At 40.9% G+C, this 25,199-nt stretch overlaps 1 protein-coding gene across 2 annotated transcripts in view; it reads right to left on the bottom strand.

The window, feature by feature from the left end:
- CDKAL1 (CDK5 regulatory subunit associated protein 1 like 1) overlaps positions 1-24,977 on the bottom strand; it is a 480,236-nt gene extending 455,259 nt beyond the window's left edge. Inside the window, exons 1-4 of one of the 2 annotated variants that reach the window (XM_054985473.1) lie at positions 24,909-24,977; positions 21,257-21,382; positions 18,881-19,050; positions 18,472-18,584 (exon numbers count right to left, since the gene is read on the bottom strand). In XM_054985473.1, coding sequence (XP_054841448.1) covers positions 18,472-18,584; positions 18,881-19,047 — 280 coding nt within the window. In that variant the 5' untranslated portion in view covers positions 19,048-19,050; positions 21,257-21,382; positions 24,909-24,977. The remainder of the gene's footprint in view (positions 1-18,471; positions 18,585-18,880; positions 19,051-21,256; positions 21,383-24,908) is intronic. The other variant, XM_054985474.1, reaches the window with a different exon arrangement.
- Positions 24,978-25,199: the final 222 nt, after the last annotated feature.

Raw genomic sequence — 25,199 nt, 5'->3', positions numbered from 1 at the left:
CATTGTAAGTAGACCCCAGCGCCAAGGATTCAACATACAAGACAAATGTCAGTGTCTTCTGCTCAGTGGGAGTCTCTCCCTCTGCTCTTACACAATATAATGCTTCATTGTGATTGGACAGAAATGCCAAAATATTCACAAGCATGCCATTGAGTGCAAAGGCTCCAATTATATTCATTCTATACTGGCAAGCGATCTCTACTTCTTGACAAGCTATCCTGTCTGCCTTTCACCAATAACTTTTAGCTGACCATCACTATTTGGATGAAAGGTGGGGGGGGGGAATCCCAAAAACAAGATACTAGGTGCATATGATAAAACAAAGATTGCATTTGAAGAAAATATCACATCAGTATTGACAGGTACCTTGAGACAGAACCTAGTTTTCCTGAAAAGCCAAGTAGCGCATCAACTTTATTGAATGTACAAGTTTCATGAAAATTAATACATAACAGTCCATACACATCTGGATACTGCAAGTTATTCTATGTATTCTAACTGGCAACAGCTTGAACTTGAGACCAATCAATATTTAGAAGTTTCCTAACTATCCTAGTTCAATTAGTTTAAATGCATCAAACAGAACAGGCGACAATGTTCTCTAGCTACTAATTAAATTTATTTGTTCCCTTTTGCTCACTCTGATTCCTCTCCTACATGCCCTAGTTTTGATTCTTACGTCACCCAGCTTAATCACAGCCAGAGCTATTTAGTATTTAGATGATCTATCTTTAAGCTAGATCCAGGAAATCCACCAGTGCAAATCAAATACTTATCTGGTGGACATTTGCTTTCAAAGCCAGAGTCTTAAGAGGAAGGATGGGATGAATCTTTTTGGACAGATTTTGCAAAATACTGCAAATACTAATATGCCAGTTAACTGACCTCATCCATAAGAAATGTATTTAAAAATCTTAGCCCATGTATCTTCTATCTTTCACTAACCAAAAAACAAACTAGATCAAAAACTCCTTTTGTTGTCCATGGATTCCCCCTACCCCACCCCATTGCTGTAGCCCTTCATAGTTCATACCACATTCTACATCAGTCCCCAAAGTCTCCAAATCTTCAGGAAAGAATTGGGGCATAAGGGAGGTGCAACAGACAGAGGTAAAAATGACAGGCCCATTAGGATTCTCTCCAGCTACTTTTGTAGCTTATCCAAAACACACCAAATATTTCAGAGCAACTGAACATTAAAATGTTCTAAAGCAATGGAGCAGTATAAGAGCCTTTAAACTATTCTAATTAAAGGGAAGAATGGGCACAACTTAACTAGCATCTTAAATTCAAGATTGTACATGCAAGTTTCTAACCAAAGCATAGCAGTCAGCCCCAACTCTAGCATTCAAGCACCATAGTACTTCCAAAAAAAAAAAATACCAACAGACCACACATGCAGATTCTTATTTGTAACTGGAAAAGGGTCACCTATGATTAAAATCAACAGGAATTACCAAATAGGAGCTCAAACCCATTACTAATCCCAAAAAGGTCAACGTGAACAGTTGGATCGCCATGATACGAACAAAGGGAAAAACAGCTACAATTAACAGTTTGACTTTAGAGGTGAAATCAAGACCTTAACCACAATGCATGACAGGTATTTTCAAAATTTTATAATAAACTTATATCCCTGAACAAAAAAACCAATGCTGCCACCTACAGCATACCAAAAATATAGCAGTTTTGCCAATGCTAATAATCCAGAAACATCCCTCCTAACCTTTATTCAGTTCTGCTGATAAACTGTCATTCTAATATTTATAGTATGCATTTAATATATAGTTTTCCAATTCCTGTAAAATACCAACAACGAAAAACTATAACCATTTATAAAACACTGAGAGAAACAAATATGAAAAAGCAATAACAGAAAACAGGATTATAAAATGTCATTTGGCTCATTAGTGCCAACCCCTCTGAATGGGCAAGAAAAACCCCATTCAACAAGAAATTTAAGATTTTAACACTGAATTAGAGCTCAGCTCTTTTCCACTTGCAGAAAGCATTTCTGTCTGCAAGAAGGGAACCATTTCAGGAGATCCCCTCTCCCGTACCATTGCTCCACTGACCACTCAGGAATATCATTTCAGAGGAGATGGCAGACTGAAACAAGACGAGGCTGGTTGGAAAGTTTTCTGCAATTGCTGCTACATTCTCACAAAACTGGGATCCAAGCCTACATCTGATCCCAAAACATGTATCAATTCATTTGCCTACCGTTATAAATTGAACACTAACAATACATTTCCAATAGTGTTAAAACTCAACAATAAGAGTACTAGTATGACTATAAAAGGCATCTAACACATGTATAAAAGGCATCTAACACAAATAGATCATGGCAGCATGAAGCATACTCTTCAACACGTGCCAAATTAAGACATGGTTTACTTTTCATTTCTAATTATTGCTCCTCATCTTAATGCAAAAACAACAAGCCAGGGCTACAATATAGTTAATAATTGGAGTATATTCTATTGTTTACAATACAAAGTGCAAAAGTGCTGAAAATACATGCATGGATTATAACCAATTTATACAGAAGAATTCACAAGTGCATAGATACAGTTACCAGTAGCAAATATAATTGTGCAAAATATCACTGTCCGGAACAAGTCTTATCCATTAAAGTGCAAATGCCAAAAAAGTCAAAGGAGAATCGGTAGGTGGGAGCTTGCGCCAAAGGGATATTAGCAGTCCATACAATCAAGGTACATATACAGAAGAAAACGCCGACGGGGACTTGCAGGCAAATAACATTAACCCGTTTCGTGAGGATCACCCCTCACTTCTTCCTGGGCGTGTAGCAATTCGGACTGTACATACTGTGAAGGAAAATTAACAATAAACGAACATATATTCAATTTTAATAAATATTTAAAACAGCAAACCACACACTCACAGTATGAAAGTAGCGCCACGAATTCTCCCACCGTTCCTCCGACACGCAATTCACGGACGTGTGCCCATAAAGGTAACCATTGCTACTAATATAGCCACCGTAGGAGGAGTCAAACATGGTAAAGAAAAGGCTTTGCAAGAGCTGGAAAACTTACAGGATTTTAATTGGACATTCATAAGAAACAGGAAAAATTAATGTCAAAATTCAAACCATGTGGGGACAGGGAGTTTGTCTGAAAGATCCATTTGGATTCTAAACGAGATAGTAATTTAGCCCGATCAGTGGCAAAAGGACATTCCAGTATGTCTATTACTGAAACTTTAAAATCTTGAGGATGGTGCTTGAATTCATGAAAGTGACTAACAAGGGGTGCCTCCCAAACCTGATTCCTTATTCTGGATAGATGCTCTTGTATCCTGATCCTTAGTGGGCGAGTTGTGCTCCCCACATACAATAAGGGGCATTTGCACTGGATGACATAGATCACATTTTCAGACTTACATTTTGAAAAAAACTGTCTATTAGAACGATAATCGGGGAGTATTTGTTCTGCCCTAACCATAAGGCTGCATACGTTACATGAGCCACAGGCAAAGTGGCCTTTGGGCAAGTTATTGGGAGCCTGGTGACTGGAGAATTCCGATTTCATTATCATATCTCCAATAGATCGCGTGCGTCTGAATCCGACTGACAGCCCTGATTCACATCCAGGAATGTCCCTAATGAGATGCCAATGCTGTCTGATAATAGATGTTATTTTTGTGGCCAGTGGGGTATATTCCAGTCCCCATTTGATCTTATTGTCTCCCTTCCTGTGTCTAGGTGTTAAAAGGACAGCCCGATCCGTGGCGTCTGAGCTCAATCTAGCCCGTTCAATCACACGCTGGGGGTAACCTCTTATTGCAAAACTTACTTCCAGTTCCCGACCACTAGAGTTATAGGAATGGGAACTGGTGGAATTCCGTTTTAGGCGTAGGAACTGTCCCAGGGGGATGTTGTCTTTAAGTTTTCTAGGGTGAAAGGACTGATAATGCAGATAGGAGCATCTGTCCGTCGATTTCTTAAAGGGGCGGACTGATAATCCATTAGATTCACGGTAAATAGTGACGTCAAGGTAGTCCAGGTTGCTTGAGCTCCCATTCCAGGTGAACTCAATATCTTGGTGTAAGGTATGCAGCCTTATGGTTAGGGCAGAACAAATACTCCCCGATTATCGTTCTAATAGACAGTTTTTTTCAAACTGTAAGTCTGAAAATGTGATCTATGTCATCCAGTGCAAATGCCCCTTATTGTATGTGGGGAGCACAACTCGCCCACTAAGGATCAGGATACAAGAGCATCTATCCAGAATAAGGAATCAGGTTTGGGAGGCACCCCTTGTTAGTCACTTTCATGAATTCAAGCACCATCCTCAAGATTTTAAAGTTTCAGTAATAGACATACTGGAATGTCCTTTTGCCACTGATCGGGCTAAATTACTATCTCGTTTAGAATCCAAATGGATCTTTCAGACAAACTCCCTGTCCCCACATGGTTTGAATTTTGACATTAATTTTTCCTGTTTCTTATGAATGTCCAATTAAAATCCTGTAAGTTTTCCAGCTCTTGCAAAGCCTTTTCTTTACCATGTTTGACTCCTCCTACGGTGGCTATATTAGTAGCAATGGTTACCTTTATGGGCACACGTCCGTGAATTGCGTGTCGGAGGAACGGTGGGAGAATTCGTGGCGCTACTTTCATACTGTGAGTGTGTGGTTTGCTGTTTTAAATATTTATTAAAATTGAATATATGTTCGTTTATTGTTAATTTTCCTTCACAGTATGTACAGTCCGAATTGCTACACGCCCAGGAAGAAGTGAGGGGTGATCCTCACGAAACGGGTTAATGTTATTTGCCTGCAAGTCCCCGTCGGCGTTTTCTTCTGTATATGTACCTTGATTGTATGGACTGCTAATATCCCTTTGGCGCAAGCTCCCACCTACCGATTCTCCTTTGACTTTTTTGGCATTTGCACTTTAATGGATAAGACTTGTTCCGGACAGTGATATTTTGCACAATTATATTTGCTACTGGTAACTGTATCTATGCACTTGTGAATTCTTCTGTATAAATTGGTTATAATCCATGCATGTATTTTCAGCACTTTTGCACTTTGTATTGTAAACAATAGAATATACTCCAATTATTAACTATATTGTAGCCCTGGCTTGTTGTTTTTGCTAATTTGCACTAGGGTTGCCCTTGGTATTTCTTTTTTCCTCATCTTAATGCAGCAGAGCATTCATCTTAATGTTCCTACAACTGGTGACTTTATAGCTTCCGGTCAATTTTACTTAAAATTTCCTCATTAAATAGTTCCCGGCATGTATTCTGCCACTGCATAAAGCGAAGGTCTGAAGCCTTCCTTCAGCCTAAGGAGGCTTCCCTCAAACAAATGGATGGATGGATGTAAAAAACAGCAAAGTGACGTACAGCTGTCTAAGGATTCCATCTCCATCATCAGACCCCATTAACGTTTGGTCAGTCTTCTCTGCTGCTTTTCTGAGCAATCTGGAGATCTGCTGTGCAAAAACTGTTAACAAGGGTTTTTTGTTCTTGTCAAAGGCCATTTATTTCATGTTTTAGCCTAAAGGCAAATTGAATACCAACAGCTTATGAAAAAGACAAACCAAATTAAAATGCATCTTGCACACAGCAGCTGAACTGTGGCTACTTAGAGTTAAGACCAAGCAAGAAAATCCTCCACAAGATATTCAGGTTCCCAGTCTCTCAGGAGGCCTGCTCCACAATTGAGGGGCAACCACCAAGAACGTCTTTCTAAGTGCTTTTGCCATCTGAACTGGACGCATGTGATACAGTCAAGAGGGCACTTTCTCTTGATCTTAGGGAACAATAGAGACAATGCAGTTTTGCTTTAGAATTAATAAAGTAAACAGGAAAAACTGTGATTTCTCCCCCCACTTGGAGATCAAATACACTGCAACAGTCTTCTCCAATGTTTGTTTACGCTCCCTTTTGCATTAAGGGTTTGCTGCTAGAAAAAAATGCAAAAGAATGAAGAGTCCAAACTGTATAGGGTGCAGTCTCTTTTCAACTGAATGTTCACAAGCTTGACTCATCTTTATACACACTACACAACAAGTGTTCACCTGCTTAGTCACATGAATAACCAAGATACGGCTAGTTGTAACAAAAGCTCACTTATTTCTAGGCCACAATGGCATGCATTCCTGGGTTTGGTGGGAAGCTCTTAATTCTTTGATCTCTAACAAGAACCAACATAAAAGATAAACACTGAACTTCTTGGAAAAGCCCATTTCTCTTTTTTATTTGTAGCTTCACAGTTTAGATTCTTTAAGCCCATCCAGGCCACATTCAGGACAAAGGTTGACATTCCCAGATAATGGAACAAGCAGCACTATCCATTCTCTTCCATTTGCAGATCCTCGGCCAGCAAGCATTCTCTCAGTTAAGAGAGATTATTTGTATTTTATTAACATTTAACTTTCTCCCATCACCAAAGTGTGAGCCATTTACCTGGCATTCCTTTATCAGTCTGAGTTGGACCACAATCAATTCATGAACTGTTCATTTTAACAAATCGGGATACACAAATTCTGCCAAACTTCTTTATGGAAAATAAATTTGGTAATACTGAACTCAAGCTTACTGAATTAATTCAGTAAAATTCAGGAAGTGTGGCTGTGCTGTTCCTAGCTGATGCTTTACTAAAGAACAACAAAGAAACACTGCTTCCCACCTGTTTTGACAAGATTTTTTTTAGGGGGGGAGTGAGGCAGAGGCAAAAGTGAGGGGGAAAGGGAAAGGGGGCGAATGAGTGGCCAATCCTTGCTGCAGCTCTCCTTCTCTGGCCAATGGGATTCTCAAGGAGTCTTTTTAAAACTGCTGCAAGGAGTTAATTAGGAAGCTTGCCTCAATCAGCCTCCATTTTGCAGTCACTTGGAGACTGAGAGACACTGCCTGTGTCGTGGTCAATCAGGCATATCCAGCCCTGACAAATCAGACAGCTCAGGGGAAGAGGACGAAACAATCACTACAGGGCTCTAGTCGCGATCAGCTACAAGGAACCCACCGCTGATCAGCAGCGGCCCATCTGTTTCAGCCCAGGACACACCAACTAGCTTCCCATGACCCACCTTGCCTCTGCTGGAGTGCAGGCGTACAAGGGTTCAGCACAAACTACTAGAGAGGAGGCGAAGTGCACTGGAATGATTTTAAGTAAATGTGTGCATGTGTCTTTAAATGCTTGGTGTGATATAGGTGAAGAGTGGGGTGAAAGAGAGGGATTAGTGAGTGTTATGATTGGTTGATAACAGAGTATGGGCGGAGTGAAGGCAGTTTTAGACTGAGAGTCGGGAAAGAACATTTAGTCAGGGAAAGCGAGGCAAGCTGTGTGCTGCCTGAGCAGGTTTAAGTATTATTTTTTTTTTTTTTTTTTTTTTTTTTTTTTGCTTTTCACTTGCCTTGAAAGCCCCTGTCTGGGGTCTTCATAAGTTTAAATAATTTTATTAAACCTTTGTTGCAACATATAACTTACAATCATAAACAACAATCCAGATCAAGACAAAAATTCCATATACAATGCATTGTTAACCTTGTATTTTTGAGATTTAACATTAACATTAACATAAACTTCTGGTGACTCGAGTATATTGTTAGATTAATAGAATGAAAGGAAGCCATTGTGTGTTATAGCTTGAAAAATTTTTGAGTTGGGCTGCAGATTGTGTTTTTCTATATAATCCAAGAAAGGGAGCCATTTATCAATAAAACCGGTATTTTCTGTGAAATGTTCTGCATTTTGTATGTCATTACTTATTTTTTCCATAATAAAATGGTTCCAAACTTTTGAGAACCAAGTCTCAATTGTTGGCAGTCTCTTAGATTTCCATACTGTCGCAATTGTGCTTTTAGCTGCAATAAAAAGTGAGTCAATGAGTTCTTTCCTAATTTTGGGTATGCACAGAGTTCCCCATATGTCTAGAAAAATTATTTTCGGATCAAAAGGGAGTACATAATTAGTGATATCTTTAATTTTCATTAGAACCTCCTCCCAGAATTGCCTGATTTTTATACATTCCCACCAACAGTGGGCAAAGGTTCCCTCCTTACCGCAATCTTTCCAACATTTAGGGGACGTTTTGGCTGATATTAGTGCTAATTTTTTGGGAGTTAAGTACCACCTATGTATCACTTTGAATGTTTGGAGCCTAGATATACTAACTTTTGAGGTAAATATGTTGGATGACCAAATGTCATTCCAAGTTTCTAAGGACTGTTCAATTGAACAGTCTTTATTCCAGCTATTTTGACAACTAAGGCATTTATTCTCCATAGTGTTTAATAGAATTTTGTACAATTTAGCTATCATCCCTTTTTTTTGTTGTGAGGATGTGTTCAAAATTTGTTCAAATTCTGTCAGAGGTTCTTTCATGATGTTCCTTAGTTTTATTTTCTCTGCCATGTGTGAGAGTTGTAAGTAGCTAAACCATTGTAATTTCTGTTTTATTTTTCCCTCTAACTCTAGTTTCCTTAATAGTCCTGAATGTGTGGCAATATCTATTAGTCTAGTAACTTTGGCCTGTCGCAATATTTGGATGAGTGGCCGCTCCCACCCCTGTGGGGACCATTCTTGATTTATAAATGTCGAGAATCTAGACAGTTTTGGAACAATTTTGCTCTTAATTTGGTCCCACGTCTTTAGTATGGATGATATCACAAAACTGATTTTGATACCTTGTGGTCTATTTTTTGGGTTATCCCAAACTGTGTCTGCGATGTCATAGTGATTTAAAGATGATTGTGTGATCTTAATCCAATCTGGCCGGGTAGAGTTAGATGTCAATTGCAAAAGGTTGACTAATCTTGCTGCTGATTGATATAATGCTAAGTCTGGGTAGTTGAAACCTCCGTTTACTGATTTCCTCCTCAAAGTATTAAACGCAATTCTCGGGTGTTTGTTTTGCCAGAGGAACTTATTGAGTAGTACTTGCCATTGTGCAATTAGTGATCTGTTGATGGAGAGAGGGATCGCTCTAAATACATAAAGAAATTTCGGCAGTATAAAAGCTTTTATCAAATGAAATCTGTCATACCACGTGAGTTTTAATTTATTCCAATTAATAATGTCTGATTTAATTTGGTTTGTTAACTTGAGGTGATTCAATTTTATCAGTTCATTTAATTTAGGGGAGATATTAACGCCTAGATAGGTTAAGTGTGATGGTGACCACTGAAAACTGTACAAATTATTTATTTGTTGAATCATTTTGTTGTGGATATTAATGGCGAGGTAATATGATTTTGTTTGATTGATTTTTAATCCTGAGATCGCTCCAAAATTTGTGAGTAGCGATGAGAGATAGGACAGTGAGTTTATTGGATCGGTCACATAAATCAACATGTCGTCCGCGAACAAGCTTATTTTGAATTCTGCGGAATTAACCTTTATCCCCTTTATCTGATTGTTTTCTCTGAGAGCTGTCGCGAAGGGTTCTAAAGCGAGTGCAAATAAAAGGGGGGATAGAGGGCAACCTTGCCTTGTGCCTCTTTTGATGTATATGGTTTCTGATTGCATAGCGTTTACCTTAATATTTGCTGTTGGTTGGTGGTAAATTGCACTGATTAAATTTAAAAATTTTTCTCCAAATTCCATGTATGACAGAGTTTTTAAGAGGTATGATAGTTCTACCGAGTCGAAAGCTTTTTCGACATCTAGTGAAAGTAAAATAGCTTCCATGTTGTTGTGAGTGCAATGATCTATAAGATTTAATGATTTATAAATGTTATCTGTAATGTCTCTTTTTGGTATGAATCCTGATTGGTCTGTATGTATGTAGTTGGATATAAATGTATTTAAACGGTTCACAATGATGGAAGTGAAGATTTTATAATCATGGTTAAGCAATGATATGGGACGGTAGGATGCTGCTTTCAGGGGGTCTTTTCCTTGTTTGTGAAGTACTATAATGTCAGCTCTCTCCCAAGTAGGTGGCATTATACCCTTATCTAAAATTGAGTTGGCCAAGTTAGTTAGGTGTGTCGCTAATAAATTTGTGTATTTTTTAAAAAATTCTGCCGGGTAGCCATCCGGCCCTGTGGCTTTATTATTTTTAGCATTCCTTATTGCATTTGTTGTTTCCTGAATAGTGATGGGTTTGTCAAGAAGAGTTCGGTGTGTTTCCTCTAGTTTCTTAAGACTTTTTATTGAGTTTAAAAAATGATTTATTTTAGCTTGGTCAGGATTATTCGAAGAGTATAGTCGCGTATAAAAGTCTTTAAAGACCTTGAGAATTGATTCTGATTTATACTGTATTACGTTTTTACTGTTATAGATTCTATTAATATTATTTTGTGATCTTCTCTGTTTTACTTTGTTTGCTAAAATACGGAGCGATTTAGGCGAGTTGGACCAGTGAGTCTGCTTAACAGCTAGCAGTTGTTTATATATCGTATGGCTTTCTAAGGTTTCTAAAATTTTTCTTTGTGTTAGGAGCTCTCTGTACGTTTTTTTACTGCCTGTTAGTTTATGTTTGGTTTCTAAAGCTTTAATATTACTAGTTAGCTCTTGTTTTTGTTTTAATTTTTCTCTGTTGATTTTAGCCGTAAGGGCTATTATGTGGCCTCTGGTCACTGTTTTAATTGTATCCCACAGTATATGCTCTCCAATATCTGTAGATATGTTTTCTGCTATAGCTGTTTCTATTATTTTCCCAATTTCTTTAGATGCGATTTGATTAAATAATAAGTGCTTTGGTAGGCACCATTGTCTGCTATTCTGTGTTTTATCACCTAGATTAAATGTCATTGTTACCCATGCATGGTCTGAGATTGTATTATTTCCTATTTCAACTTCCTCTACTTTATCTATAGTGGTATTGGAGTTTAGTATGTAGTCTATTCTTGTATACGTATTGTGTCTTTGTGAAAAATATGTGAAGTCCTTTTCTCCTTCGTGATAGTACCTCCATGAATCTATTAAGTGATATTTTTTTAGAATAGTTGCTAGTTTTGTTGTTTTATGTATATTTTTTGGGTGAGGTTTATTGAAATTCGATTTGTCTAATTGATGTTTTATTATATAGTTTAAGTCTCCTCCAATTATCAGATCTCCTTCTTGGAATTTAGTTAATTTCTGCAATATTTCCTCTATAAAATCTAATTGATTTGTATTAGGAGCATATAACGAGGCTAAGGTAATTTTGTGCTCCCCAATTTTCCCTTTAACGAAGATATATCTACCTTTTTTGTCTTTGAGAGTTTTGGTTTGTTGGAATTGTATATTTTTTGCTATAAGGATGGCTACTCCCCTTGATTTGGAATTACCAGTTGCATGGTATTGTGCTTGCAGCCACCTAGCTTTCAGTGAATCAGTGTTGTTATGCCGCAAGTGGGTCTCCTGCAGAAAAATAATTTGCGCCTTAGTATGGACTAAATTCGAGATCACTCTCCTTCTTTTAATTGGGTTTCCCAAGCCTCTGACATTGAAAGTTAAAACTTTGATTTTAGAACACATTTCTGTTTTAGGTTGTAATAATTTTTTATGACTAATTCTTATTTTATTAATATCATTGATATATCACACTGGGGCTTCCAATTTGGATTTTTTTTCTTCTTCTTAACTTTATCTTATTTTCTCTCACTTTTTTATTTATTTATTTATTTATTTATTTATTTTATTAGCAATCTGATTTGCACTCTAATTTGAATATTCCCAATTAAATGTAATGTACACTATGATACCGGTTTTTTTGAATGGCCCACTACAAGCAAAACAAAGGACAATACAATATCTAGGTCTTCTTTCTTTCTCTTTTCCCCCCTCCCCTCTTCTCTTTCCTTTCTCTTTAGACAGTGTAAAGGCTGACTGAGTTGGGCTTAAAAGATCAATCAATTTTAATATTGTAGCACCACTTGTGGATTCTTAATAAAGTCTTGTAGTATAATTATTAAAGAGGTGTTACTGATATCACAATGTTTTCCTAATATGCAGTTCCAAGATGTTATATTTAGATCACACCCTTCAAATCAGTATATGGGTAATATAGATTCAATTCTTTTTTCTCTTTATAACATAAACTTTTCAGATTTTAAAGTTCAAACCAGTTAAATCAAATATATCTCATCAATTCCTGATCTGGTACAATTCTTTTCTATATATACACCTTTTACTATTATTCTTTCCTCCTTTTATAACCTTTCCTACTACTTTCTTCTTTCTTTCTTGATTTCTATCGTCGTTGCAATCTTTAACCTGTTATATATTTGTTCTATTTCCCTCACCGCCCTTTAGCCACCCCAACCCACCTCCCTTTACTACACACCCTTCCCTCCCTTCCTGTGTTGGTAAACTAAAGCAATGAACTGTATTTTTTTTTTTTATTCTAGTTGTTTTCTCTCTTTTTTAATTTTTTATTTTTATTTGTTTATTTATTTTTTTTTTAATTTTTTTTTTTTTATTATTATTAACTATATAAAACTGGTTAATATATGCAGCTAATTAACTAATCCCGCTTCCTCCCCTTTTCCCTTACCTTCCTCCCTCCCTCCCTAAGACCCCTTCATTCTATAATGAGTTGAAAATAACACTGTCTTTTTTTTTTTTTTTCTTAAAACCAAAATTCCGTTTCCCTGTTAAGATTTATTCAAGTTTAGCTCTCTCAAACTGATGAGTTAACTTCACTCACCGGTTGTGGAAATCAACCTCCCTCCCCGTCCACTTATGAGAGCTAAATAAATCTGTGTGAGCTATGCTGAGAACCCCCCCTCCCCCCCAAAAAACCTCTGAATTTTGCCTCTATTTACAAATACACTACTTCATATATTAACAAACTTCCATACTGATGAGCATTTTACCTATACGTTGAGGAGCAACGCTAGGGAAAATTAAGTGTCTCTGATGGGGATCTTGCTCCCTTTCTGTGGAGATAGTAAATCAGAAGATTTTCTTTTTTGGTTTTGCTTGTTCGTCTCCATTGGTGTTTCAAGCCCGACTGCGTTCAAAAGTTCTAGTCCCGTGTCGACGTCCGTTGCTATATACTTTTTGCCTTGATGATAGACCATTAGCTTGCATTGATCCAGCCATTTATATCTTCTATTCGCTCTTTGCAGAGTCTCTGAAATTGGTTTAAGTTCTCTTCTTTTGGCTAGCACTTCCTTTGGAAGATCAGTGAAAATATATATCAGTTTGCCTTCACATTTGAACGATCCTCTTGCCCTGGCTTCTTCCATTATCTTCCTTCTTGTCCTTTGATCTGGTATCTCGACAATTATATCTCTCGGGCGATCTTTATTTTTGTTTTGGTAATAAGGTCCCACTCGATAAGTTTTTGTGATGTAGGGATAGACTCCTTCTTCCAGCTTTAATTGCTTGGCTAGCCAGTTAGCGATGAAGCTTGTAAGATCTGTATTGTACGTGAGTAGTTCATCTATCCCCCTTATTTTAATCTGATTTTGTCTGGCATTTAATTCGAGTTTCATTAGTCTGTCCTGTTGTTCTATGATTGTTTTTTGCATGTCGTTAATGTCCTGTTGTGACTTCACACTCACTTCCATAGCTTTTTCAGCCTTTTGGTTAACCGATTGTAAATCGCGTTTTATGTCTGCGAGTTGTGTTGTAATTGGGCTTATTAGTTTAGTCATTTGCTCTATAATGTCTTGTTTTAATTGTATTAGTTGGGGATCCAAATAGTTTTCTAGTTGGCCTACCTCCGCCGCGCTTTCATTTGCGACGAGTTCCGCCATTTTATTTTCCTCCGTTCTGCTGCGTTCCTTCCCCGTCGGCTCTCCTGAAGCCGCGAAATAAGTTTGTAGGTTTTTCACCGATTTTAAGTTGTTTTTCTTTTTTTTGATGGAGTTTGTAAACATTATTTTTTGGTTTATTTCCCCTCGTAGTGTTTTTTGATGAGGCTTTGGGATCGGGAGGGTCGGAGCGTTCTCAGCATGCGTCCATTCCTCTCCGCTGCGACGCCACGCCCCCCAGGTTTAAGTATTATTGAGAGAAATATAACCTGTGTGGAAACCTGAACTGACTTCAGTCAGAAGAAAGCAGGCAAGCTGTGTGCTGCCTGAGCAGGTTTAAGCATTTCTGTGAAAAATATTGAGTCAAGAGAAGCAGGCAAGCTGTGTGCAGCCTGAGTAAATTTAAGCAGTTCTGAGAGAAATACTGAGTGAGGAAAAGAGAGGCTAGCTGTGTGCTGCCTTAGCATGTTTAAGTATTACTGAAACATAACCTATGTGGAAATCTGATCTGAGTATGTTTGTGAAAGAACATTTAGTCAGGGAAAAGCAGGCAAACTGTGTGTGAAGCCTTAGAAGAGATGTGTGTGAATGAGTTTAAGTGAAGTAACTTTAAGAATTGAGAAATACTTAAAAGTAAAAATAAAAGTTTACTTTGTTTTTGTTATATCCCGGAGTATCTGTCATTGCTATATCCCATTCCTATCCTCAGGGCCACACAGAACCACGAAGGAGCCTGATGCTTGGGCACGTTACTAAAAGGAAAATTTAAATAAAATATCTTGGAATATAATATTCCTGGTAGCAGCAATCTACCCAGAGGGTGTAAGGGAAAAATTAAAGGCAAAATCTACCCAAGAGAAAAAGACATGCATGATTAGCAACTCAAAGGCACCTGGAGCCATTCCAGGGCGTGGGGAACACACGCACTGGCCAGGTGCAGCTCGGCAGCGAAACGTGCACCTTGGCAATAACAAACAGAGGAAGGGGCAACTGGTTGTGGAAACAACAAGTTGAATCACCCTCAGTCCCACCGCCACTGAACCTGACTCTGCTTGTTCTTCTACGGGGGGACGGTTGGGTAATTTTTTGTTTGGTGTTTTATAGTTCTTGTTAATTTTATTACATTCACTTGTTCTTCTGTGGCGGGAGGCTGTTTTCCCCTGTTGTTGGTGCTTTCTTTGTTGTTGTACATTTTTGTTGGTTGCTTTGAGGGGGGCTATGTTCCCCAATTGTAGGGCTTTGCTCTTTCTTTACAGAAGTTTTTTTGTGTTTTTTGCTGGGTTCTGTTTTCTGTTGGCATAGACGTTGGTTTAGTGTTCAATTGTTGTTGGTTGTTCTTCTGGGGGGTGGGGTGTTTGGTCCATGTGTTTCTGCAGTGGGTGTCAGCTTGGAGTCTTTTCCCCACTACAGGAACAAATGGAATGATTGTGAGCACCTTGTCCAAGGGCTCACAGAATTGGGTCTCGTGGTCCAATATCCCTGAAACTTGGGGAGTCTTTAGAGGTCAGGAGAAGGTCCGCTTCAAATTTGGTGGCTTTGCTTGCATAATACCGCCCCCAGCCCCCTGGATACCCCTCACAGTTTTCCCCTTAGGGAGTAATAGAGATTGGAGGCAGCTGTAGGCACCTTCTTGGGGGGGCATACAATGCCCCCCTGGGGTCCAATCTCTATGAAACATGGGGGGAGGGCAATAGAGGACAGTTAGGAGTAGGTGAAATGTGATAAAAAATGACACACACACCCCACCACTGGATATTTCCAAACTGAGTTTCCCATAGGAAACAATGTCTGAATTTTACCGAATTTGCTCTGTATTACTGAACCGCTCTGGAGAATGAATTTCGTATTTCCCGAATTCTGAATATTTTTTCCAGTTCAGTATTACCAAACCAAATCAACCGAATTCTTTTCCTGTGCATATCCCCTGCTTGCTACTGTCAAGAATAAAACACACAATGTAATGTGTCAGTGAACATGAATCTTTTTTTAATATGCTGTCTGTCACACTATGTTCAGTGTCTGATAATGTAACACTCCAAAATTTCAAGCTGAAATTCATTGCCAGAGAGGAAGGGAGGGAGAAGAGCAACCATCTGCCTGCCAGTGAGAGAGAAGCGAGCCTCTCAGCCCCACCCTCCTCTGTGCCTGAGGTCCAATATCTGCCTCCAGGAGCCTGTGTTGCCAGGAAGGGAGGGAGGGAGAAGAGCAAACACCTGCCTTGCCTGTAAGAGCGAAGCTAGCCTCTCAGCCCCATCCTTCTCTGTGCCTGAGGTACTTTAAGAACATCTTGAAGTGCCTCAGTTGCTTGAATTAATGTTGTGTTTGCCTGTTGTTGTTGTGGGGAATGGAGAGTAAGTTGGATAATGGTGGACATAGGGAGGCGGATTGGCATGGGGTCAGGGATCCCAGTCCTCTGGGGATGTGGGAGGTATGACAGTGGGAGCTGGTTTCAATTGAGAAGGGCACGGAGATATGGAATGGCTCAGTGCCGTTCTAACCTGCATCCCATCCTGAGAAACACTGGTGATGGAGCTAGGAATAGGAGGTCGGGGGGGGGAGGAGTGGCAGTCCTTGCCCGAGAGTCTTTCTCCTTCAGGTTGCTCCCCGCCCCTGAGATCTCTGGCACTGAATGTGTAGGCCTGGTGTGGGGTGCCGAGCAGAGTTTGGCTGTCTGGTGTACCGACCACCTAGCGCACCAGCAGATACTCTATCACGCCTGCTAGAGGTGGTAGCAGGGTGGGCCTTGGAGTACTCCAGACTGATGGTGCTGGGGGACTTCAACATCCATGTCGATGATGCTTCCTCTGTGCAGGCTGCAGATCTGGTGTCTTCCATGGCAGCACTGAGACTCTCCCAATTTGTATCGACCCCTACACATCAAGGAGACCACACACTAGATTTGATCTTTGGGATGGGGTTAGATGTGGATCTGGAAGTGGTAGAACTGGTGCCATGGTCAGACCACTCGGTCCTGAAGGCTCGGTTGGGGATACCACCCCCCCTCGCAAGGGCGGTGAGCTGATTTATGCTTGCCTGCGGAGACTTATGGACCCAACTGGGTTCCAGAACGCTTTGTGGGATCCAATGCTCCATGGCGGTTCGTTAGATGAGCTAGTGGAGGACTGGCAGTGCTGGCTCTCTGAAGCCATCGACGAACTCGCCCTCCGTCGCCCTCTTTGCCCCCATGCAAAATGGGCTCCCTGGTATACAGAGGAGCTCCAGTGGAAGAAGAGGGAGCTAAGACGGCTTGGGCGACCATCTCAGGACGAAGAGGCATGATCATCTTATAGGACGTTTATGAAAGCCTATGAGGTGGCGGCGAAGGCTGTGAAGAAAGAGTTTTATGCAGCCTCCATCACGTCAGCTAGCTCACGCAAGCTGTGGTGAGGCCTCTTTTAAAGAAACCATCGCTGGACCCCACTGACCTGTTCAATTAGTGCCCGGTTTTGAACCTCCCATTTCTGGGAAAGGTGATTGAGCAGGCAGTGGTGGAACAGCTGCAGGGCTTCCTAAAGGATGTCTCGGCCCTAGACCCCTTCCTGTTCAGGTTCCGTCTGGGACATGGGACGGAGACGTTGCTGGTCGCCCTCACAGATGATCTTCGTAAACATCTGGATTGAGGCGGCTCAGCGCTGCTGATATTATTGGATCTGTCAGCAGCATTTGATACAGTCGATTACAATCTTCTGACTTACCACCTCACCGATGTGTTGATATGAGGGACTGCCTTACAGTGGCTTGTCTCTTTTCTCCACGGTCGGGGACAGAGGGTGACGCTTGGGGAGAAATCGTTATCCCACCACCCTTTGGTGTGTGGGGTCCCACAGGGAGCAATGCTCTCCCCATTGTTGTTTAACATCCATATGCGCCCCCTTGCCCAGTTGGTGCGAAGTTTTGGACTTGGGAGTCATCAATATGCAGATGACACCCAGTTGTATCTGATGATGGCCGGCCAGCCCGGCCGGCCCGACTCAGCCCCAGATGCCCTGGAACATGCTTTTGCAGCCGTGACTGGTTGAAGCAGTCGGCTAAAACTGAACCCGATGAAGACGGAGTCCTGTACTTGAGTCACGGGGGATTAGGTTCAGGACTCCAGCTCCTGGCCCTCGATGGGGCACCGTTAGTGCCAGTTCCGAGGGTTAAGAGCCTGGGGGTGATCTTGGACGCCTCCCTGAAAATGGAGACACAGGTCACAGCGGTTGCCAGGTCCTCTTTTTTCCATCTGCAGCAGACCAGGCAACTTGTCCCTTACCTATCAACCCGTGACTTAACTATAGTGATCCAAGCAACGGGATCCAAGCAAAAGGGTGTAACTCTACTTAGGATGGCACAGCTAGCGAGCTTCATGACAGAGTGGGGTTCTGGGTCTCCCCATCTTAGTTTACAATATAAGCAGGATTGCAAATGTGCTCAATGCACTCAAAGTCATGAAATGTTTGTTTTTCCTTCTTAGTGAACTTGGATTATTTCTCTACTCAGAGAATGTACAGCCCTGACTATCCCTGTGTCCAGTGGGAGTAAAAGTAACCCTACCTTGGTTCAACAAGCATACAAGATAATGTTCAAGTCTCTCTAGTTCCATGAGTCTATGAAGCTGGACTTACCACCGATTTAAATCTAACTAACATATTCTTGTGAGTTAACCAGCTCGGCCTGTAGAGTGTGCATTGTATCATATTTAGCAATATAATCAGAGGCAAGAAAACAGTAAAGTGCAGAAGCCAGAAAAGAGAGCAAGATATTGAAATCTCTATGCGAGACTGAACATTCTGAAAACACTCAAGTGTACCAAGCTCATTACCTGTAATTTTGTATCCATAAGCAGCCAACTGTCCAGCCATGTATTCTCCATCTGAATTATTATGAGAACAGCCCCATGTTCGTATCCAAATTTTTTGAACACCAGGAATAACACTGTAAAACAAAGATGGGCAAGGAAAGGAGATCTGAGATAATGGAACATGGTTCTGGTAGTAGCAGGAGAAAAAGCGGAATGAATTATGGAAATGTTAACGATCTAAAAGCAGAAAATCTGGCAAGAGAACGTATGTGATTTCCCAAACGAGGGAGAGAGGAGTTATATGAAATCCCTGAATTGCTTACTTGGAAGGGAGAGAGGTACAAAGGGAGGAGAAATTAGGAATTCGATTTTAGCAAGGTTAGTTCTCATCTCTCAGCTTAGAAATAACCCCTTTTAAAAGAAAACAAACCTGTCATTTGGGGGATCATCATTGGCTTCTACATTCTTTTGTGAATTGCGTTTGCGCACTTTAGGAATAATATTTCTTCTCCTGAAATGCTGATCATGAGGCTTTGGGTCCTGTGCTGACACAATGTCTTCAATGTCTTCAAGAAGAGAATCACAGACAGCAGGCATTTTCTATACAGAGCAAAAGATATCATATGAGAATCAAATTCCCCAGTTTTCATCACCATAATCAAAACATTCAACAACGCAGAATGATTGTGCACATCTATTTAACAACAAAGTATCTACTACCTTCAGTTCAATACCTTATTTAATAAACTTTGCTACAATACAACTTAAAAGACTGCAGAAATCATCCCAAATGCTAAAGCGACTCAATGCAATCCTAAGTAGAGTTATACCCTTCTAAAACCATAGACTTCAAGTGACTTAGATGGGTGCAGCTTTGCTTAAGATGTCACTATCCAGACTGAATCAAAATTTCTAAACAGCAGCAGTCAAGTTAGGCATCCAAGCTTTAAATAAGAGTGAGATATCTCAGTAGCAAGACCTGCAAATAAGATGAATGCTTATCTGTTTCTGATGCAGAAATAAGGGCATTCTGACCCAGGAGAGAAAAACAATCCTACGAAGTAGCACAGAGTCTTCAAATGTAATCAATTTAATTTAAACATGTTACATCCTTTGTTATAGATTCAGCAGAAGTCCATAGTTATTGATTTATTTGTACATTTCCCTAAAGCAATCTCAGCTTTTAAATAATAAAAAAGTTAAAGAAAAAAATGTCAGCAGTTTCTGTTAAGCTATAAGCAAATGGAATGACGACAGGGAAAACCTCCCAGCCTGCAAAGATCCACCAATTCTTTTGAATGTGGCAACCTGCCATCTTCACCCGGGTGATTCATAGGTCTAATTTACACAGCTGGACTTGTTAAATTTGTGCATAGATTTAGAAAGAAAATCTTGGACACCAGTCAAATGTCTCATTGCCTTATAATATAAACATAATGGTTGTGTGAGCAGGAAGCGCTCATGCAGGCAGACTACCTACCTTCCCCTTGACAGGGGTCATAGAGCAAAAGCCACTTTTGGCTCAGGGGCTTGCAGTGAGGATAGAGGATCACATGATCCTCCCACCTTTGCTTTCTTGCTCCTGTAAGAAGCAAGGCGCAGCAAACAATCAGCTGGTGCAAGTATGAGACTATTTCGTCCAATCCCATATTCTCACCTCAGGCCCCCTCCATCTACTGTATTGGGATTCTATGACCCCAGAAATGCCTTTTTGGGTAACAGAGGATTGCTGTGCAAACAAGACGGGGAAAGGTCTGCTATTGTCTGTTCATCTAACCAGAGGTTCCAACACAATATTCTGGTTGCTTTTTTTCCCTAAGGTTGATGGATAATTTAAAACAATGCAACAAAACAGGCTTTCATGCACAATTCTTGATCCTGTTAAGTGAGAAAACTGAGAACTAACAAATGAATTAAGACCTCTCTTCACATCTCCAGATTCAGAGCTCAATCAGAGTATTTACTAGCAGATTATTGTCACAGCAAGCCCATCATGTATTTCAAGTATCTGCTGCCTATGCAGGTGCTCCAGCTTTACGAAAATGGCTCACACAAAACAGACACGTTTGCAGCACATTCAACCATCTTCACTGCATTGTTTTCAAAAGAATATGCAAAAACAATGACTTCTCAAGAACCAACATGAACAAAACTGATCTTGCAGTCGCAAAAGACTTTTTCATAATTTTCCATATAAACTGTAAGTTCAAATGTATATTTTGTGGTATGATTCTTGAGAAAGATACGAACAATTAAAACAGTAATATGAATAATTTTATGCCCTCATCAAATTATTGCTACTGGACTCTTTTCTATTCAACTCTATCAGAGTAAGAAGCTTTAGCACACACATATCAAGCTGGATGTGAAACTCTGCAATTAAACAGGGACTGCATACAGCAGATGTTCCCTCAATCCAACTAGATGTCCTGCACATAATTAAGCAGTTAGAAAATGTTACAGTGCCAATGAGATACTTGACAGTCCATTATTTTTTGTGTAACAAAAATCTATGCCTTTGCTTGCTGCAAATTTTAAGCAGATTAAAGCAACTCTAAATAACTGTTTGTAATAAAACTGTACCTTGTTTGTTTGTTTATTCATTTATTTATTGGGCTTCTATCCTGCCCTCCCCGCAAGTGGGTTCAGAGTGGGTTACAGCAATAAAAACATATAATTTACAATAAAATCACAGTATCTCATAAAACACCACCCACAAACAGCGACCCTACAACCCACTCGTGCCAGCGATACCCAGGGCGGTGGGGAGAAGGAGGGGGGAATGGACTATTCAGGTTACACTTACAGGTCATATGGGGGGGACCAGATGATCAGATGGCCTCCCTGACAAGAGGCTGGCTGGGAGGCTCTCCTGATAACTGCTGGACCAGCCTCAACCATATGCCTGGTAGAACATCTCAGTCTTGCAGGCCTGCCAAAAAAAAAAGGAAATCTTGGTCGGCCCACGTATCCACTGAGAGAGCGTTCCACCAGGTCGGAGCCAGGACAGAAAAGGCCCTGGCTCTGGTCGAGGTCAGTCTAGCCTCCCTGGGGCCCAGGATTACCAGCAGGTGTTTATCAGCTGGCCTCAGTGCTCTACAGGGCACTGAAGTCACAGTGCTCTACAGGGCACTGAGGTCACAATGCTCTACAGGGCACTGAGGTCACAGTGCTCTACAGGGCACTGAGATGGAGGACCAGATCACTGCAGTTGCCAGGTCTTCCTTTTATCATCTTCGGCAGGCCAGGCAGCTTACCCCTTATTTGTCTCCCCGTGACTTGACTACAGTGGTCCAAGCAATGGATACCTCTAGGTTGGATTACTGTAACGCGCTCTACGCTGGGCTTCCCATGGGCCTTATCCGGTGGTTACAGCTGGTACAGAATGCAGCAGCGTGGGTCATTGCTGGAGCACCGGTGTGGGAGCATATTACACCGGTGCTACGCCAGATGCATTGGCTGCCAGTGGAGTACCGAATCAGGTTCAAGGTTTTAGTGTTAACCTACAAAGCCCTATGCGGATTGGGACCGACGTATCTGAGGGTCCATCTCTCACCTTATGAGCCCCAGAGGACTCTCCGCTCTGGTGGAAAACATCTTTTAAGTGTCCCTGGCCCTAGGGAGGCCCGCCTGGTGTCGACCAGGGCCAGGGCCTTTTCAGTCCTGGCCCCGGCCTGGTGGAATGCTCTGTCTTGCGAGACAAGGGCCCGGCAAGATTTGCTTGCATTTCGCCGGGCCTGTAAGACACAGCTATTCCGCCAGGCATATGGTTGACGCTGGGCGGTGCCCCCCCCCCATGGAGGGGGGGTGTCAAACCATCGCCCCTATGTAAACACAGAGGCATGTATGAACTACTATGCAGTATGAACTGTAATATTTAATGCTTTTAAATGTTTTTAATGTATTATTTAATGCTTTTAAATGTTTTTAATTGTTGGGTGATGTTTGTATTTGTTATCCACCTTGAGCCTGCGAAAGTGGGGAGGGCGGAATATAAATATAATACATTATATTATATTAAATATGGTGAGAGATGGTCCCATACGTATGCCAGTCCCTGTCTGCTAATGGCTTTAAAGGTCAAAACCAAAACCTTGAATCAGAAACTCAACAGGGTTTAAAAAGTACATTTGGGGCTATGGCATAATGTTTTTAATGAAAAGAATAGAAGGTTGTTAGTAATAACTGCACACTTTCTTTAAGTTGCTACTATTGATAGCAAAGTTGCTATCATAGTAAAATGTAATAGGAACAGTTTTAAAATAAACAATTTTTTCCCTCAAAAGTGCTTAATTTAGGGCTTGTTTAAACAATGCTTGTACAAACAATTGGAATTCTACCTGGAGGGAGACTGGGAGAGGGCCTATAAAAAGAACCAAGAAGACACCCTGTGTTTATCAGAGCACAGAATCTTACCAAAGACAGGTTTCTCCTTGATCCTGCAAAACACCTCTGTTGGACTTTTTTCTTTAGGCTCACTTACAATTTCCTCCAGGCAGAATTCCAGGTGTGAAATATTCTCTTAACAAGCCCTTAGATGGAACTCTGTTTCATACTGCTGCTTTCAATTTCAGAGTACTCCATTTGCGCAGATCTCCTCAACAATCATGCAGATCAATTAGTATTAAGCATTTCAATCATTTCATACAGATGTTCCCTGTACTGTCTGTCTCCATTGTTTTACAGAGAGCAAAAGGGAAGAACAGCATCTACTACTTATCTAATTGCTATCATAAGAATACAGAAAAGAAAGGGCAGGAGGGAAACAGCAAGTTCTTCTGGCACATTATATCCCAACAAGAGAAAACATAATAGCTTTAACATCCTGTTAAACTCTTCTTTATTTTTTTTTAAATCCTTCCTTCATTTCTGTCCCACCTTTCTCCCCAACAGGGACTCAAAGAGGCTTACTTTATTCCTTTCTTCACAACAATCCTGTGAGGTAGGTTAGGCTAAAAATGTGTAACTGGCCCAAGGTCACCCAGTAGTGGTAATATGGTGCACTGTACTAATTTTTACATTTCTTCCACAAAGACAGATCCACACACTCATCACTTAAAAACATCTGTTAATACTTTCTAAAGAGTTATGAGCCCAGCCTTCAGTCTGCATAGTAAACAAGTAAGCTGTGCCCTTCTAATCTCAGATATAAAATGGTGAGGAAGTGGGCAAGCAGTGGCTCCCTAATGGCAGCAGAAATGCATTTGTACATGCCTAGAACGTTTTCTTTATTTCTGGAGATAATCCTATGGTAAAGCCTTCCTTCTTCAGTACTCTCCAAAAATGCGTCCTGAACAAATGGATACAAGACAATCATTGGAACAGCAAGCAAAGAAAATGCAGGATGGTGATGAAACTATGAAGTTGTGTTGTTAAATTCACTTAACTCAGTGCTACCTAATTTAACTTAGAAGGTCCTCTCCAAGAGGCAGAGCCACCATGGTGAAGTGCCAGATTAGGGAGACTCAGATCTGAATCCCCACTCAACCACAGAAACTTCCTGCGTGACCATGGGCCAGTAACATACTAAGGCTAACCAACTTCACATGGTTATTATAAGGACAACAAAGTAGGTCACTTCCAGTGCAATTCTAAACAGAGTTAACTCTTCCTAAATCCATTGATTTCGATAGCATTAGACTCGAGTAACTCTGTTTAGGATTGCACTGTCTGGGTCCCCATTGGGAAAAAGGCAAGGTATAATGGTGCTGTAGCATAGTGGTTAAATTGTTGGGTTGTGAATCAGCACTCTGCTGTCTGGAATCCCACTATTCCCATGAGCTCAGCAGGGTAAACCACTCCTCTCAGCCCCAGCTCCCTAGATGTGTGGTGGGGATAATAACACTGACCTTGTACATTCCTCTGAGTGAGGCACTAATCTGTCTAGAAGGGTGGTATAAGAGCAGTTATTATTATTATAAATTAAGTAAATAAATAAAAGTAGTAGTCATTAGGATTAGAGATTCTCAAAATACAATCCTAATCTGAGCTACACCCTTCAAAGCCAACTGACTTCTAAATACAAGGACATAACTCTCCTAAAACTGCAATGAATATAAACTGGAAGGGGGAAAATAACGTGTGTCCCCCTAGAGGGGGGGGGGGAGCCAGATATAAACACTTAAATAATATAAGTTTTTCTAATACCAGCCGCGAAAGCTGGGATCTTCTGCGTGAAAGCGACGCTTTTAATTAACCTCTTTGAAAGGGGAAGGCCAGCAAGTACCTGAAGAGAACATAACAACAAAAAGGCTGAAAAATAAATCTAAGAATTCTGGCAAGCGACTAGACACCAGAAACTAAACACGCCAACGGACCATTCCCCAAACCGCCCGCTCCTCCTCAGTATCACAAGAACCATCAAGGGGGGCCTCGAAACACCCGCCCCTTCTCCGGCGCTTGTGCCAACCCTCCGCACAGCACAGCGCTTGCCCCCCGGCCGCAGAAGAAAAATTCACCTGCGAAGCCCAACGCGATCCCCAACTTCACACGGAGGCCGCCATACTGTGGTCACGCCCCTTGACACGTAAAAAAGAACGGCCTGGCGACGGCGTCCCAGAGCCATCAAATTAGGTCGGCCTTCGCGAAACGGAGAAACAGCGGAGAGGTGAAAGCTGCGTCCTTCGTTGCGTTGACTCCCGCCTCTAACCGAGACCGGCTACTGTAGCGGGATGGAATGGATAAGACCCAAGATGCCCTTCAAATCCTTTGTTAATTGCTTTAACCAAGGCATACTTTAGGCTTGTGCC

The sequence above is a fragment of the Eublepharis macularius genome, chromosome 7 (assembly GCF_028583425.1).
Source record: "Eublepharis macularius isolate TG4126 chromosome 7, MPM_Emac_v1.0, whole genome shotgun sequence".
NCBI lineage: Eukaryota > Metazoa > Chordata > Lepidosauria > Squamata > Eublepharidae > Eublepharis > Eublepharis macularius.
Note: the sequence above shows the minus strand (reverse complement) of the source record. Positions and strands in the feature narration are given on the sequence as shown.